Raw genomic sequence first — 16,806 nt, forward strand, 5'->3', positions numbered from 1 at the left:
GGTCGAGGCACTACCGGGAGGCTCGTCAGCGGCCCCTGTTGAGCTCTGGGGGCAGATAGGAAGATAAGGAACCCCAAAAGACTGTTGGAGGACTGTTTCTAGCCCCAAAGGCTCTACTGAGCTCTCCAGATTGCCGATATATCCCTGGTGCCACTCCAAAGCTCATGGCGGCCATTTTAAAAGGAAAAAAAGTGGCCCACTTTATTTTTCAGCCGTTAGAAGAGCCGCGGCCTTGTTCCACAGCAGATCACTGCTGAGAGGGATTTTAACATTGGGAGCTCGTTCTGGGTCTGCAGGCAGGTCCCCCCTCCGCAGGAAGATTGTTTTCAACTGGCTGCAGGAAGTTTGACCAGGCCATTCCCTGGTTTAAAATAGTGCGGATCTGCAGGTGCTCTGGGAATCACCAGTTTGGTGCCAAATATTGTCAGAGCTGTTTGTTCCCTGGCTGGCCCCAGTTCCTCAGGACATTGACTGATTTAGGGGGCACATCTATCATCTTCTCTCACCTTCAAGGTTTCAGTCTTCAACCAGACTGTGTTAAGGCTGGGAGTGGACCATGGCCAGCAATAGTGTGGCTGAAGTCAGGGATCTAACAGGGCCTACCTCCAAGAAGCGCAGCAAGCCCAACCTTGCTGCTAAGGGGGACAGCGCAGGGTGCCCTGCATAGGGGAAACATTCCAAAGCCAAGGAGGTCTCCAAGGTCGCAGAAAGGATGGCTCAGAGGAGGCAAAAAATCCTGGAGAGTTTCAAAGGGCAGTAAATGCCCAGGGATAAACTGTTCAAGACAGAGAGCCACCACCAGCTCAGATTCCTGCAGACTTTCCCATAGTGTATAACCAACAGGAGGCATCACCATCCCTGTGGGAAGAGGGGGATTTTGGCTTCTCACCCAGTCCTTCCAGGGCATCTCCCAGGTCTCCTGATTCATCTCTGGAAGAGGTGGATATGGAGGAGGCCGGTTCTCTAATGGAGGAGAAACTTCCCCCTCCTGGACCTATCCCCAGGACCACACCTGAGCTATCCCAAGCCATGCAGGAGGTGGTCGCACGTGCGATATCTCAGGGGATTGCAGATGGCATCCAACAGGGGATCCCTCTTCAAGGAACCAGAGCACCTGATCATAACAACAGATACCAGTTTATACAGCTGGGGCACCCACCTACAGACGCACATGATGCAGGGCAGATGGTCGCAGGCGGAGCTCGCCCACAACATAAACTGGCTGGAGCTCAGAGCTGCCAGGCTAGCCCTGCACCACCTCCATCGGTTCATCGAGGGATCCCACATCCTCATACTGACGGATAACATCGCTACCAAGGCCTACGTCAATCACCAGGGTGGAACTCGATTGACGGCCCTGATGGCAGAGGCAGAAGCCATAGGGCGATGGGCAGAGTGTCACCTCGAGTCCCTGAGAGCGGACCACATCTTGGGGGAGGACAACATGACAGCGGACTGGGTAAGCAGAACGACCATCAGCAACTCGGAATGGTGACTTCGTCCATCTTTGTTTTACCAACTGTTCGCCAGTCCAGAAAACACACACCTCCCCCGGTTCTTCTCGAAGGGACGGACACTCTTTGATGCCGCAGGCCTCCTGGACTATTATAGGCCTTTCCGCCTCTCCCCTTGATACCTCAGGTGATCAGGAAGATCTTATTGGAGGGCATGGAGGTACTTCTAGTCGCCCCACACTGGCCAAGGAGGTCCTGGTTCACTGATCTTGTCAGTCTGTCAGTGAGCAAGCACTGGCTCATTCCTCAGAAGCAAATAGCAATAGCAATAGCAGTTAGATTTATATACTGCTTCATAGGGCTTTCAGCCCTCTCTAAGCAGTTTACAGAGTCAACATATCGCCCCCACAGTCTGGGTCCTCATTTCACCCACCTCGGAAGGATGGAAGGCTGAGTCAACCTTGAGCCAGTGAGATTAGAACTGCTGAACTGCAGAACTAGCAGTCATCTGAAGTGGCTGCAGTACTGCACCCTAACCACTGTGCCACCTCGGCTCTCCCTCAGCCAAGGGGCCATCCTACACCCGGATCCTCAATGGTTCCAATTGGCCGTTTGGCACTTGAGGGGGACCTCTTGAGACAGGAGAACTTCTCTGACAAGGTCATTCATACCATCCACGTGTCCAGGCGACCTTCTACGATGCGGATCTATGACGCGACATGGACTATCTTTCCTCTTGGTGTCAGTCCCATCACATCGATGCCACAGCAGCGACAATACCACAAATCCTGGACTTCCTCCAGGTGGGGTTGGACAAGGGCCTTGCCCCCAACACACTTTGGAGGCAGACGGCGGACCTAGCCACTATTTTGTCCAGAGACGCTTCTCTACTGCTCAGCAGACACCAAACGTCCGCAATTTCCTAAAGGGGGCGATCAACCTATGCCCCCCCCCCTGGTGCACTATTATCCAACTTGGAACCTATTGGTTGTCCTGCAGGCCCTCACATCGACGCCTTTCAAACCGATTCATTCTATTAGTCTACGACATTTGTCATTCAAAACTGCTTTTCTCGTAGCCATCACATCAGCACGCAGAATTTCAGAGCTGGCAGCGCTCTCAGTTAGGGAGGACCTTTGTGTTATACATTCGGACAGAGTGATTCTGCGGCTGGACCCTGCTTTTCTACCGAAAATCAATAGCTTATTCCATAGAACACAGGAGGTCATCCTCCCCGACTTTTGCCTGCATCCCAGACATCCCAGGGAGCGTGTCTGGCACAAATTGGATGTGCGGCGCGCTGTGCGGGTATACAAAAAGATGACAGCTTCTTTCTGCAAGTCGGAATCGTTCTTTATATCATTCCAGACCACCTCCATGGGCAGGAAGGTATCATCTTCCACATAGGATGTTGGCTGCGTGCTTGCATTAAGCTAGCTTACGAACATCAAACTAGACCTGTGCCTCCTCGTATAACAGCACACTCCATAAGGAGTGCTGCAACTACATCTGCTTGGGCGACGCAAGCGCCTATTGAGATCTGTAGGGCTGCTACCTGGTCATCACCATCTCCGTATATTCGAAATTACAGACTGGACTCCTTTGCCTCTGCCAAAGCTTCGGGTCCTCGCGGGTCCTACTAACCAGGACATTCCTTCTTCCCAGCCTGGGACTACATAGCTTGGGTATGTCCCATGCTTGGACACTCCAAGCAGCGCGTAGGAGAATGACCTGGCTTACCTGAATGGTCGTTCTCTAGATGCTGCGGGAGTGTCCAACCCCGCCCCGGGGGTCGTCTGCGGATGCGTGACTTATCACCTCCATGGCATAGATATTTCTCTGTACAGCATCCTTCTGGGTCTCATATCTTCGTTTTTTAAACTGAGCCTCTAAAGGGAGCAGGAGGCATGGCTACACAAACTTTGAACTCAGTCCTTGGGCAGCAAGCTGAGGTTAACCCATGCTTAGACACTCCCGCAGCACCTAGAGAACAACCATTCAGGTAAGTCAATGGTCATTCTCATCAACCTTTTCGCAATCTTGCACCTTCCTGCCTTTATATAGAAAGAAAGAGGGATCTAGGACAATTCGCCACATCCATCTTGCCGGGGCCAACTCACTACAGCTATCTCGCGGGGGCCATCTTCTGGCAGCCAACCTGCGATGGCATTTCACCACAGTCATCTCGTTGTGGCCAACTCACTACAGGACAGCTTGCCACAGGCAATCCACATGTGAAACTCAACACAGTAAATCCACCATTGTTTCTTCTACATTATTACTATTTTTTTGTCAGTGGAAACAATGTTGAAAAAACAATGGCTGATAACATTATGTTGAGTTATAGCATGTAGCATGTTGGCTGTGAAGAAATGGCCGCAATTATTCCAACCTTCTACACAGCTGCAGATCTCCTGTATTCCAAACAGCATTTTCCATTAACTAGTTGAGGTGGATTAATTAGAAAAATGGGTTATTGCTTGAAAAGATGCTAAAACCTGAGCATAAAATGAAGAAACCCTATATTAGAATTTAACACAAAGATACTATAAACCTAGGAAACCTATTAACTCAAAAAGCAGACACTATGAGTTTCCACTAAAAACGTTGTAGAAGAAAAGGCTTGTTAATCTATGGTGGAAAAAAAATCAGGAGTCTGGTAGTATCTTTTCTGGTTTAAATTTTTTTATTAAAAGCCATAAGTGAGTGTCAAGATGAAATGAATTGCAATCCTTGAGAATGTATACTTCATAAAAAATAGTTGTTAAAAGTACTGCCAGGTTCCTGGTTTATTTCTATTAAGAATATCAATCAGGAAAAGGTGCTTAGTTTATATTGCTGTGGAGAGTTTAGCTGTTAAAAAACAACAACCTCGGTAGTAATTTTCAATTTCAAGTTATGTTGAACTTCGTCCTTTCATTATGCAGTCTCCTATTGTTGTTGTTGTTGTCCTTCTCCTCAGACACATACAATAGATCCTTCAGGGCCTTTTTGTTTTATAGATAGAAGAGGTCATCTAACAGAGGCACTCTATTAATTCTTTCACTGAGCAGAGAATTGAGCTAGATGACCTTTGAGATTCTTTCCAACTTATGATGCTCTGAATATGCATTCAATGAGAAGAAAAATTGCTTAGGAGCATTCAAGTCATTTGACTTCTTACACCCAAATGTGTTCCTTCCAAAACAATTTTCTGTAAAAAAAAATAATTACTGTAATTATCTGTGAATATGGAGCTTCTGTTCTTGTACAGTTGTTTTCCAGAAGCTTATTTCAGATTTTTACCAGATTAATTTGAATATTCCAAGCATGCAGCAATCTTTCCTATCTTAGTACTCAAGAGGTGTTGGGCTACAATGCTCCAATACAGTATAACTCCAATACAGTTATAAGAACCCAACTTGAAAAGTAATTTTTTCATAGGTAGGTCTTGATATAAATATTTTTGTGATGCCTAAAATTTGCTATACAGGTTGTCCTACACTTCAGACAGTAATTGAGTCTGGAATTATGGTCGTAAATTGTGGCAGTCATTAAACAGATCACCACATGACCACACCTGATTTTACCTTTTATTTGGTGGTTGTGGTTTACACTATACAGTGTGGTTGTTAAACAAACCTGTTTTCTTCAATGGAGCTTTTTTCCAGAAACTGGAAGGAAATGTCAGAACCAGCAAAAAAAAAATGCTGAAAATTGCAATCAAATGACCATGGCCATAAATATAAGTCAGTTGTCAAGTACCCAGTCACATGACTGCAGGAGGTACAGTCTTTGGAACTTTAGAACTGGGTTGTAAGTAGCTCTGGGCAGGTCTACTATAATTTTTAACTGTTGTTAAGTGAAGATTACCTGTATCTAATTTGACAGTTTAGAATAATGAAGAAAAATCTGTTCCGACCTAAAGCACATTTTGTCATTGCTTTCATCATCACAAATTATACGGCTGCCTTTGTTTATGACCTTAAATTGCACTTTATTGCTAAATAAGATCTGAAAAAAAATGCCTGTATTAATTTAATGTCAGATTTTGCACATCACTTCCTAGAATGCTTTATTTTATATTACTTTTCAGGAATCTGTGTAATTTAATGGGTTATGGTGGCACCAGAGGTTTGGCTTTCACGAGATTTGTAGTATGGCTGATTACAACAACAACACAATAACCATTTTTTAATGCACGGGTATCAAACTTGCAGAGTCAGGTTGCCATCACGTGACGTATCATGACATTTTTCCCTTCATGCAACTGGGGTGGGCGTGGCCTTTTTGTAACGCATCCGACTCGCAGGCTGCCAGTTTGACACTCCTGCTAATGAAACCCAGCTATAAAATGGGAATCCTCCATAGATATCTGGTCTTCTGAACCATACAGGTGATTCCATGGAAGAAAACCAAATAATTGGGAAGGTAGTCGGTTGAACACTGTGATATCTGAATCAATCTTCTTTGCCAGATGCTGTGGGTGAGACGAACTGGAAATTTGAGGCACCACAGAAGAGCCCTCTATAGCACTCTAGTGCCATCTGATGGTATGGTTTCTAACTAATTGCTATCTTCATATCAAATATTCCAATAGTACCAATTTCAAGGTGCGTATCCCCACATATTCCTATTTTATTTTAGGCAGTTTGAATCCTGCAGAGTTTATGTTGGCTCTGAAATATTCACTGCTTTCTGGAATAACATTCTTGTGCCCCCCTCATCTTTCATGAGAGGCTTATATCTTTTTATACCACAGGTATGAATATCTCTTGATTAAAATGAACAGTTTATGGTGCTGTAATTGGAGGTGTGGAAGCTTGCAGGGAAAAAATTAATATTACCTTGAGACTAATAGTTTAATGTCTGGCAAGTTCTGCCTCCACTAAATCATAGGTCTGTTTAGAGTCTATTGTACCAGTGGTGGGTTCTGGGCGGTACGCAGCTGGGCCACTGTACTGGAATGGTGCTTTGGAAGGCCCACCCACCTGCCCTCATTCCTTACCTCTATTTGAGCTAACCGGGCCATTTGTGCGCGCACGCACAGAATATGGCGCCTGCGTGACCTCCACTGAACAGTTGGAGCGTCGCAGGGTAGTGGGTGCGCATGTGTTTGGCAGAGCATGTGGCGGTGGTGGATGCCCAGCCCCATCACAGCATACCGATTGCAACAGGATCCGGAACCCACCACTGCATTATACCCTAGCATGAAGGCCTAACTCAAACATAAATTCTAGATAGGGTAAAATTCAATTTCCTCTCCATCCAAAGACATCTCTTTCCTGCAAGCACTATGGTGTATAGCTTGAATGTTCATGTTCCATATCCTTGAAAATTAGATCTATTTACATCTATATGCTTACAGAATGATACCATTACTTGCACCCATGTCATTAGCCAAAAGAAAGTCAAGCTAAAAATTAGATTTGTTTAGTACTTCGATGGAAGACTACCAGACAGTATGATAGACCAGGAAGTTGAAAAATTATTGTGGAAGAAAGTACTAGCAAAATATTTCCATATTGTTGCCAAGAAAACTACAGGACGCATCATAGAGTCAGCAGGAGCTGAGCTCAGTTTGAGTCTTTAAATTATTGAATGTTACTCTTCACTGAAGAGCTCATAGATAATTTATCAATGGCACAAAGAAATATATGCTGAATTTCATAATTTTCCCAAAATATACCTCAACTCTTGACTAGCTTTTTAAAAAAAAAACACCTGATTATACAGGAGTGTTTATATGTATGCAAGTGTACACCCCACACATATACATATGCCTAAATCTTTTCCTTTCTTTTTTATTTTTGCAGAAGTAAGTGTTCATTATAAATATGGTCTGCCTGTGATAACCCTTACATTGCCATCAAGAAAAGAACGTTGCCAGTTTACTATCAAACCAATGCTAACAACTGTGGGCACCTTCTTAAAGGACATAAAGAGAGAAGATAATGCAATTGAAAAGGTAGAAGTCTTCACAACAGGTACTAATGCTGATATCACTTTGAAAATCAAGGTGGTTCCGACTTTTCCCAGGTATTGCAAAATCTAGGAGACTTTATAAATGTTTGAAATCTGCCAAGGTTACATCCTGGCAGGGCACCCACTAAAATGTATCTGCTTCAACCCTCACTGTTGCTAGCTTTTTCTTCACTTTCTTTTCATTTTTCACCCTTTCACTGACTCACCACTAGGAGAAAAAAGGGAGTGCATGAAATAAATGGGAGCTCTGAATAAGACAGTGGAAGGAAATCTACAAGTGGCAAAAAAAGCCTCACTCAGGAACATGTGCGTTTAATGTTAGATGAAATTTAACTTCTTAACTTTGTATGTTATAGATATAATAATAGACCACTTATTATAATGTTTATTACAGAACATTTGTTAGGCAGGAAAATATATTAAATAAGAATATTAGCAATTTATCCTGAAGAAATTAAACAGAATTCGTATGCAGTTATTATTGATTTAACTTTGTTTCATTTTTCTTTTGGGATTAAATGAGACAAATGCTTGCTGTCAAAACAAAGATAAAAAATTTAGGACCCGGCTTACTTAGTTTTTATCTCTTTTTCACTCAAGTTTCATCCACTGTAGAGTGGGTAGAGTAGAGATTAGCTAAAAACAGGTCTACGACTTCAGTCTTCAAGTTCCTAACTTGAATCCAAATGTCTAATTCCAGGCAGAAAATGCTCATTTGCACATTTGCAGGTACAGATGGTAAAGAGAACAGGCAATTTTCAAATCAATACTAGTAGTCTTCAACTTACAATCACAACTGGGATAGGAAAATTTGTTAAATGGTGCAATCATTAAATAAGACATCACATGACCATAACTTTCAACCTTCTCTGATTCCTTCCCCATTGGTTTTGCTTGCCAAAAGCTGCCTGGGAGGATGGCAAACAATAATCATGTGAATGATTATGAGTGTTACCAAGCACTCAGTTCACAATCATATGACTGTGAGACGCTACCAAAGTCATAAATGTGAGGACCAGTTGTAAGTCACTTTCACAGCATTGTAACTTCAAGCGATCACTAAATAAAAGCAGAGCACTTACATTTAATTTTTAGGGATGCAAATATAACTCGGTAGCACAGAACATATTTTATGGAAGTGTGCAAAAAGTTCCAAGCAAAAAAAACCCCAAAATAACTCTGTTCCATTTGTTTGTACTTCAAATAAAGCAGAGGTGTTTTGTCCCTAAAAACATACTAGTGCGGCTTGTCCAAGATCAAAAGACAAATTCCAGTGTAGGCAGACTTCTGTACTGCAGGCTGTCTTCAAGGTTCTTCAGTTGTTTAGCTCCTCCATAGACTCAATCCACCTACTTACTGGATACTTGAATAGCAGTTAGTTATCATCCAAAACCATTAAATGTGTGTCTTGGATAGCTGGATCTAGGGACATATGGCTGAAAACATAACTGCACTTTTTCTCTGCAAAACATCTTTTTGAGCAGAAAAAAAAGGCTATGTTAAATTGGATTCTGTCTCTGTTTAGAAAAGTCCTTGAAAAAACTCCAGAAGAACTTAGATTCTGAAGATAGTAGATATTTGGCAGACCAACTTCACATTGACATTTGTGCACTGAAACCAATTAGTGGCAAGCAAACCTTGTGCTTGCTATCCTGTATTGTCCAGAGTGAAGCAGAACATCATTACCAATTGCAATTTCTTGGTAGAGAGAATTCTAGATGATAAACTCTGAAATGTCCATGAGAGGAGCTGGAAGCGCCTTGGTAGGTGGTTTCTACACGAATATAATAATAGCCAGAAGAAAGTGAGAATGCGGATCTCCTGTTTTCAGCAGCTGGTATTTAGGCTAACTAAACTTGTTGGGATTTCCCCTTATTATCTCTCTTGGCCATCTTGTTCCATCTGCATTGAACAAGAAAGCGTTCATCAACCTGAACAAGAAAGTGTTTTCCAGGGTAGGTGGCATGTTGATAAGCCTTGTGCATGCTTGGATACGGATTTTACAGAGCAACTTATCTTCTTCAAAGAAGGGCTTCCCTTGATGCAATCCCCTAACTTGTATTAGAAGGCTAGCCTCTTATCTCACCTTCCGGATCACTGGCACCCTATACTCACATATAGCTAATGAAAGGCAAGACCTCTAAGGTTATCTGCTTGGGTAGAAGCAGAATGACTGACTCACCTGAACCACTCTGGGTTGATTCATTAGTTCACATCATTTGAATGATGGGGATTGGAGCACCCACAACTGTACCACTTGCATCACAGTGGAATACAACTTCCTCTGTAGTCTCACTCTGATGGTTCTTGGATTACAGACATCACATGCTGCATTCTCTACATGAAAGCAGTTCTAGGCAGCAGACCAGAGGCCCAGTGGAGGAAGATTCAAGTTTTATGCCAATGGGATATCATCAATACACGACATGTCAAGTGAGGGGCTTTTATCCCAAGCTTTTTAGATATTATGCCTACTCATGAATTACTTTGCATGTGTCTCTTATACAGTGCTAGATATCTCCAATTAAAAGATTAAATTGCAAATAGTCAGGAAAAGACTCCTAATAGACGGTCACTTGCACCGAGAAACTAAAAATAAAGAAAACTGGACAATTGGTCTATGTTTGTAAATTTCCTATATTTAAAATGTTGAGTAAAGTTCAGTGTCCATATATTTTCAAGATTCCCCTTATGACACTGGTTGGCAAGAAAGATCTGAATGCATAAAATAATTCTGCACACTATTGTTTTTCTTTGCTTTTCCAAATATTTCTTTCTTATCCTTCAAGACTGTCTGGGAAAAAACCTCAATTGTTGGGCTTCCTCCCCTTAACCAATTTTCTGTTCTGTAGCATCCACTGAAGTTTAACTTTCCAACATGGATGTGCAATACAGTTGGGCATTTTTCCTTCAGCTTCAGTTTCATAACTCTTTTTTTAACTGGTATCTGCAAGGAATTGGTGAGGACAGACTGATGAGATTCCTTCATAGAAGCAATATTAAAACACCTAAATTAAATAGCATTTTAAAAGAACATTAACAGTCAATTAGCATTTGCCAACTTTCAAGTTGGCTTAGAAGTTGAAAGTCCCAAGTTTTACTCAAACTGCATAAATTCTTCTTCTTAATTATACCACAAGGAAAAAGTTGAGTTTTCCTTCAGTAGCCTGGAGCAGAGAAACCAAAATGGGTGATAGCATAAAGGACCTAAAGTTGAACTCATTCCTCTTATTCTGTGAAGCCAATGCATATGTATATGCTATCAGAAAGTCTATTGGTCTTGGAAGAAAGGTGCCATTAATGAAATCCATCATATTATGGATTTCATTAATCATATGGCTGGCATAAAAGCCAATTAATCCAATAAACAATGCCACAGGGAAGATTAAGTAAAGAGCGGGGAACCCCAAACCCTGGTCTGCAGTCTGGTACCGATCTGCAGACCATTGGGAACCAGGTTGCACAAGTGGCAGATGAATGTGCAAAGTTCCAGTTGCGCAAGGGGGGCGCGTGAGGCCAAAACCATAGTCTCCCACCCGCTGCCACCGCTATCAAGCCATGAAGCTGGAAAGATTGGGTACCGCTGGCTTACAGCACTGACTCCAATGAGCATGGTAAGATAATTTAAAACAAATCTATGTAACCTTTTATTACTTTGACTGAAATGCCTTTTCTCTCCTGCAGATGGCAGCAGGATTTCAAATGCGGTGTCAATGGATATTCTGCTAATGAATGATTTTAAACTCATTGTCAACAATGCAGAATATAGTGTACATCCACCACTGAAAGGTACATAACTTCATGACCATCCGGAAATGGAATCTTTAATGGTTATCAGACTATTTAAAATTTAAATCCAGTGAAAGCTAAGCATCTACTCAGAAATTAATTCCACTTTATTTACTGGGACTTCACTCGAAAGAGAAGTTGTATAGGATACGCAGAGAGAAAGTTCCCTGCACATTTTCTGAGCGTATGGATGCTTATAGTAATTGTAATGACACAAGCTTCACTCTTCTTTCAGATAAAATGAGCAAAGAGCATGCCACAGAGCTAGATGACATCAAGTCAACAGTCCATAAGTTATTTGTAGCCCTTCACTTAGAAGAGCACCAGACAAGAAAAGAGAAAGAGCTAATGCAAAAAATGGAACTTCTGAAGGAAAAACTGCTCCCTTTAGAAGAGGTTTGGAAAATTCTTTAATAAATTCAGGTCCTGTGGAAATTGATAATCAGCAAGTTAAATCTTGAACCTGTCCTGTTTCATGAAAACCTAAATCTGAATGTTGATTATTGGTAGGTCACTTCCTTCTATTCGGGACATAGCATATAAGCGATGCTTGAGCAGGGTCCACAGTATTGTCTGGGATTCTACACATCCTCTTCACGACCTGTTTTCCTTGTTACCTTCTGGGAGGAGGTTTCGTGGTATCCAAAGCAGAACATCTAGATTCAGTCACAGTTTTGTTCTTTCTAGCAAGCAATAGCAATAGCACTTAGACTTAAATACCGCTTCATAGTGCTTTTACAGCCCTCTCTAAGCGGTTTACAGAGTCAGCATATTGCCCCCAACAATCTGGGTCCTCATTTTACCCATCTCGGAAGGATGGAAGTCTGTCAACCTTGAGCCAGTAAGATTTGAACAGCCGAACTGCAGCTAGCAGTCAGCTGAAGTAGCCTGCAGTACTGCACTCTAACCACTGCGCCACCTTGGCTCTTGTCTCAATCTTGTGAATTCTCAAGCTTCCTCTTTCCAATATATATTCAAATTGGTCAGTGATTAATATATGTACGTATGAATGTAGCATAGCATGTGCATGTGTTGTGTAAGAGAATGGGTAGACATATACTTTCTTTTGAGAGCAGGCAACAGAATTTCATTTTTTTTAAAAAGTTGTTTATTTTATTTTAATTTCATACATATAATCACAAGTATACCATTACATCTGAACAGAAATAATTTTGTATTGTCCATTATTATATCATTCCCTCGACCCAGAACAGCTATCATTTGCTCTTCTTTCAATACACCATATTTTACCCTATTTCACCGCCATCCTATCTTTTCTCCCTCTCTCCTCCTCCCTACCTCCTTTCTTCCCTCTGTCATCCCTCTCTTCTCTACTTCCCCTTCCTCTCCCCTTCTCTCTCCTCATTCCTCTCCTTTCTGTTCTACTTCTCTCCCTTCTATTTCCCTCTCTCCTCTCTTCCTTCTTGCCTCTACCTTTCTCCTTTCCACTCCTTTCTCCAATTAATTTGCATGGTGTATTCCAGCATCAGAGCACACTTCATTTAATATTGGCTGGTATTGATAACTACATTCCAATAAACTTCTTTCATATTTATAATTTTACCTACATCCTCTTTTTAGTGGTATGTGTATTTCAAAATTCCATTATTTCATCTCCCCCTACCCTCCCAAAAAGCCCATTTTTTGGACAAAGTGTGAGGTGGATTCAGGTTTCCCGCTAAACTTATACTAATTTTACATAGTTATATGTCATTAAGGACCCCAAATTTTTAACTCTCTCATTAGTGCTTCAGTTAACTATTCTGCTTGGGCATATTTTTGATTCCCTCTCCATTTTTCATTTTATATTAATAAAAAAGTTTTTAAAAATCCTATAAGCATCCTCATATGATAACATTGTATTTAATTATATACATATTATTTATCTATATCCAAGTAATCATTTTTTATTTCTGTTACTGCGTAGCATGTAGTGTAGCAAATGTATCAGACTGCCTTTAATTTCCTTTTTGATTTAAATAATGTACATCTCCCTTGCATTTTAATAAATTCTACCAATCTTCCCTGATCTAATAATTTATATTCAATTATCATTGTTAACATCTCAAATTTCTCTCCCCTTAAAACGAGAAAAGGGAGGAGGGGAGGTCTACCTGTTCAATTAATCACATTTGTTCCTGTGAATATTACATACTTATTATTTATCTATAACCAAATAGTCATTTCTTATTCTTCTGTTACTTCATAATATGCAATGTAGCAAATGTATCAGGCTGCATTTAATTTTCTTTTGGTTGAAATCTTTACTGCATCATACCTATTATTCAATTCAGTCACTGCATAAAATACAACAGGTAATGTACCTCTCCCTTATATTCTACACATAAATATCAACCAACTCAAATATGTTAATTTGTATTTGATTATCTTTCTATTGCCATCTTTATTTATTACAACCTTATTTGCTAATTTTTAACTGTTATCTAAAATAACAATCCCTGCGTCACAGATATCTTCTCCACTTAAGAGGAAAAAAACCTACCAGTTCTGTTAACCACACTTATTTCCTGTAAATATCATTACTAATGTTATCTATATATATATAATTCCCTTCTTCCTCTCTCCTATCAACTTTTTCTTTCCTTATCCTTTCCACTTCTTTCTAGTGAGCCTTTTATCCCAGTCTCTAAATTACTTCTTCTTTTTCTTCTTACCCTTTCTGTATCCTCCCTTCCAAATCTTTTTTATCCCTTTTTGCTGTGCCATTCGGTGTGCCCTCATCAAAGTTTTCGTTTGTCTCTTCACCCTATGTCCCTTTATTTCTTTTATTATTAAGCTTTTTCCCCGTGATGTGTTTCCGTTCTTCTTTCTTCTCTGTATCTTTCTGATTGTTTCCCTTTCTTTCTTTCTTACTCCCTTTTCCTTTCTTTGTTAGGACATGCTCCTCCTTTTCCATTTTTCCTGTTACACACCAAGCCCCATGATGTTATTTATCTGTTTTGTTTTTGTCTTCCCTTCTAATACTTTTTCTGTCTTTTCAGCTTTAATGATTCCCGCATATTTCTCATCTCACATATTCCTTCCAGTTCCCAACGTTCCATAATTCCCAATTAACGATTTGCAGCTTTCCCCCTTTAAATTTATATCTTAGTTCATTACAATTTAAAACCCACTATTTCTTCTTATATATCAGTTTTAGTCCAGTTTAGATGTTCCAGTTCCGCTCCAACAAAACAGAAAATTCCCCCTTTCTTCCACGGTTACAGAGGGACAAAGTCAAACCTGTGCAAACAGCCCCTCCCTAGTAGTTCTCACCATGCCACGTCGCCTCAAAGCAGGTGTTTTAAGTTTCGCTTTCTCTGTTTCTCGCCACAGAGTTTAATTTTTAATGTGTGCCCACAATGAAAAAAAAAGTTATCTATCTTAACTAATAGCTGCATTTTTCTAATTGAGATCTACAGAGAATAGCATTATTCTAAACCAGTGCTCGGATGTCTATCCAAGAGTATCTAGAAAAAACAAAGTTGCATCACAGGTCATGTTCTGAAGTAGTTGCTCTTGGTATTAGAATTGAATTTATATGTGAAGCTTTATGCTTAAGAAACCATTCAAATGTATTTGGATGAACTTCAGATTCCAGTTGGGAGTATCAGTTTGAATACAGCAGTTCTAAATACATTTGAGAGGAGCATAATTGAACACTATGGAATGTAACGCAGCTTTTTTTTGTTCCTAGATGAAGGCTAGAATTGCAGCAGATATTGATGGAAAGACTTCTCGCCTTCTTTGGATTGGTTTGGCCTTAATGTCTACTCAGGGGGGAGCCCTGGCTTGGCTCACCTGGTGGGTCTACTCATGGGACATTATGGAACCTGTTACTTACTTTATCACTTACGGAAGTGCCATGGCATTCTATGCGTACTTTGTACTTACTAAGCAGGTAAGGAGGTGATACATACAAACAAAAATCGGTTGCGACTGCTTGAAATTTGAAACATATATACTTACGTGCACAAGGCTTTGAAGTGTTATGCTAAGTATCCTTAAGTTTTCCTTTGAGAGCAGTTGTAGGGTGTTTGTTTCAAAAGTTCTGCAAATTGTTCAGAGTTGATCAGTAAAGATTCCAATGCTTCAGATTCTGCAAGTCTGAAAAATCACCTGCTGTTTATTATAATGTAGCACCTACCTACAGTAATGCAGTTTATGTATCTTGTGGATGTGGTGCAGGAAGGAGTGATTATCTTAGTCTCTTCAGTTGTTCTTCTTTTTTAATTAGAATTAATTAGAATTAATTAATAATACAAAGACATATCAGCCCTTATTCGATTATCTGGGGACACTAATGCTTTAAAGAAAAATAGGCTGCATCAAACAAAAGTCCTGCTATCCCTGTTCCCATTTCCTTCCATGTAAAAATCGCTTCTTCTGTAGTAATCATAATTTGAGGCGATGTCCAGGGCTGGGATTCTACCGGTTCGGGCAAATCGGTAGCTCTGATGATCAGCTGGGAGCAAACCGTTCGCTCCAACAATCAGCTGGGCCCACCCACCTGCCCCTGCGTTTTACTGACCTAGTATATCCTCTCAGCTGAATCGCACGGTAGAGCAGATTGCATCCCCTTAGCTGTTTTCCTCCCCAGCAGTAATGCATAAGGTAAGCTTTCTCAAAACTGTGTATGCAGTGCGTGCCAAGTGCATGTGTGAAGCGTGCGATCACCGAACTGGTTGTTAAACCAGTAGGATCCCACCACTGGCTATGTCAGCCTTACCGTGTAGATCAGACAGGAAACAAAACCAGGTAAATTAATTCTACATTATAAAGCGATATTAATAGAATCTTGCAAACCTGCAAGTAAAATTTCCTGGCTCCTTTGCAACCTAATAAACTAGGGAGGGCGTCTTCTGAGCCTCTTGTAATGCACATTATAGAGCTGAGGGCTCTGCTCTCTCTTATCTGATCATTCCCTAGGGAGCTTCTCTTCGCTCTGTCTCCCAAGATCCTTCACACATTGCCATTACATATTGCCATATCTTGAAAACAATGTTTTCTAGTATTCAAGATACGTTAATTGGAAATAAGGGTTATTTCTACAGAAACCCGATCAAGCAAATCAAACCTTAGTAAATCCTAAGAAACCCTTTCTAAAATTTTGAGATACTAGTATTGAGATATAGTTGAAGTAGAACCCCATAAAATAACATGTTACAAAACACTTTGTGTAACCAAGTTTATAGCCTTGTTGAACGCAATTAGAATTTGGTTTATTACATATCATGATTAAAACATGGTTTAATGAAATATACAGATCCACTTAACGCCTCACGTGTTTCATTTTAAATCCAGGACTGAGCTTGAAAGAGATTTTGTATTCTGCAGTCTTCTATGTGTGAGCCGGGGAAATTTCCTGTATGGTTTATCGATATTCAACCATACAGGAAATCTTATTGAATTAATTTTTTCTTGTTTTTTTTTTTTTACTTGTCATTTTAAGGATTATATTTACCCAGATGCTCGAGACAGGCAATTCCTTCACTATTTTCACCGGAAAGCTAAAAGCCAGAACTTCAATATGATTCTGTATAACAAGTTAAAAGAGGACCTGGAAGAGGTAATTTAATCACATAGATTGCTCTGTCTA

The 16,806-nt window shown here is 40.7% G+C and overlaps 1 protein-coding gene across 1 annotated transcript in view; it reads left to right on the plus strand.

Moving 5' to 3' along the window:
• MCUB (mitochondrial calcium uniporter dominant negative subunit beta) overlaps window positions 1-16,806 on the plus strand; it is a 52,303-nt gene that overhangs the window by 34,035 nt on the left and 1,462 nt on the right. The window contains exons 2-7 of the mRNA XM_014051715.2: window positions 5,911-5,986; window positions 7,250-7,420; window positions 11,103-11,207; window positions 11,443-11,603; window positions 14,905-15,108; window positions 16,660-16,776. Of these exons, the coding sequence (XP_013907190.1) occupies window positions 5,911-5,986; window positions 7,250-7,420; window positions 11,103-11,207; window positions 11,443-11,603; window positions 14,905-15,108; window positions 16,660-16,776 (834 nt within the window). The remainder of the gene's footprint in view (window positions 1-5,910; window positions 5,987-7,249; window positions 7,421-11,102; window positions 11,208-11,442; window positions 11,604-14,904; window positions 15,109-16,659; window positions 16,777-16,806) is intronic.

This window comes from Thamnophis sirtalis, unplaced genomic scaffold (assembly GCF_051295495.1).
Source record: "Thamnophis sirtalis isolate CommonGarterSnake01/CBP01778 unplaced genomic scaffold, rThaSir2_p1.2 scaffold_10, whole genome shotgun sequence".
NCBI classification, from domain to species: Eukaryota; Metazoa; Chordata; class Lepidosauria; order Squamata; family Natricidae; genus Thamnophis; species Thamnophis sirtalis.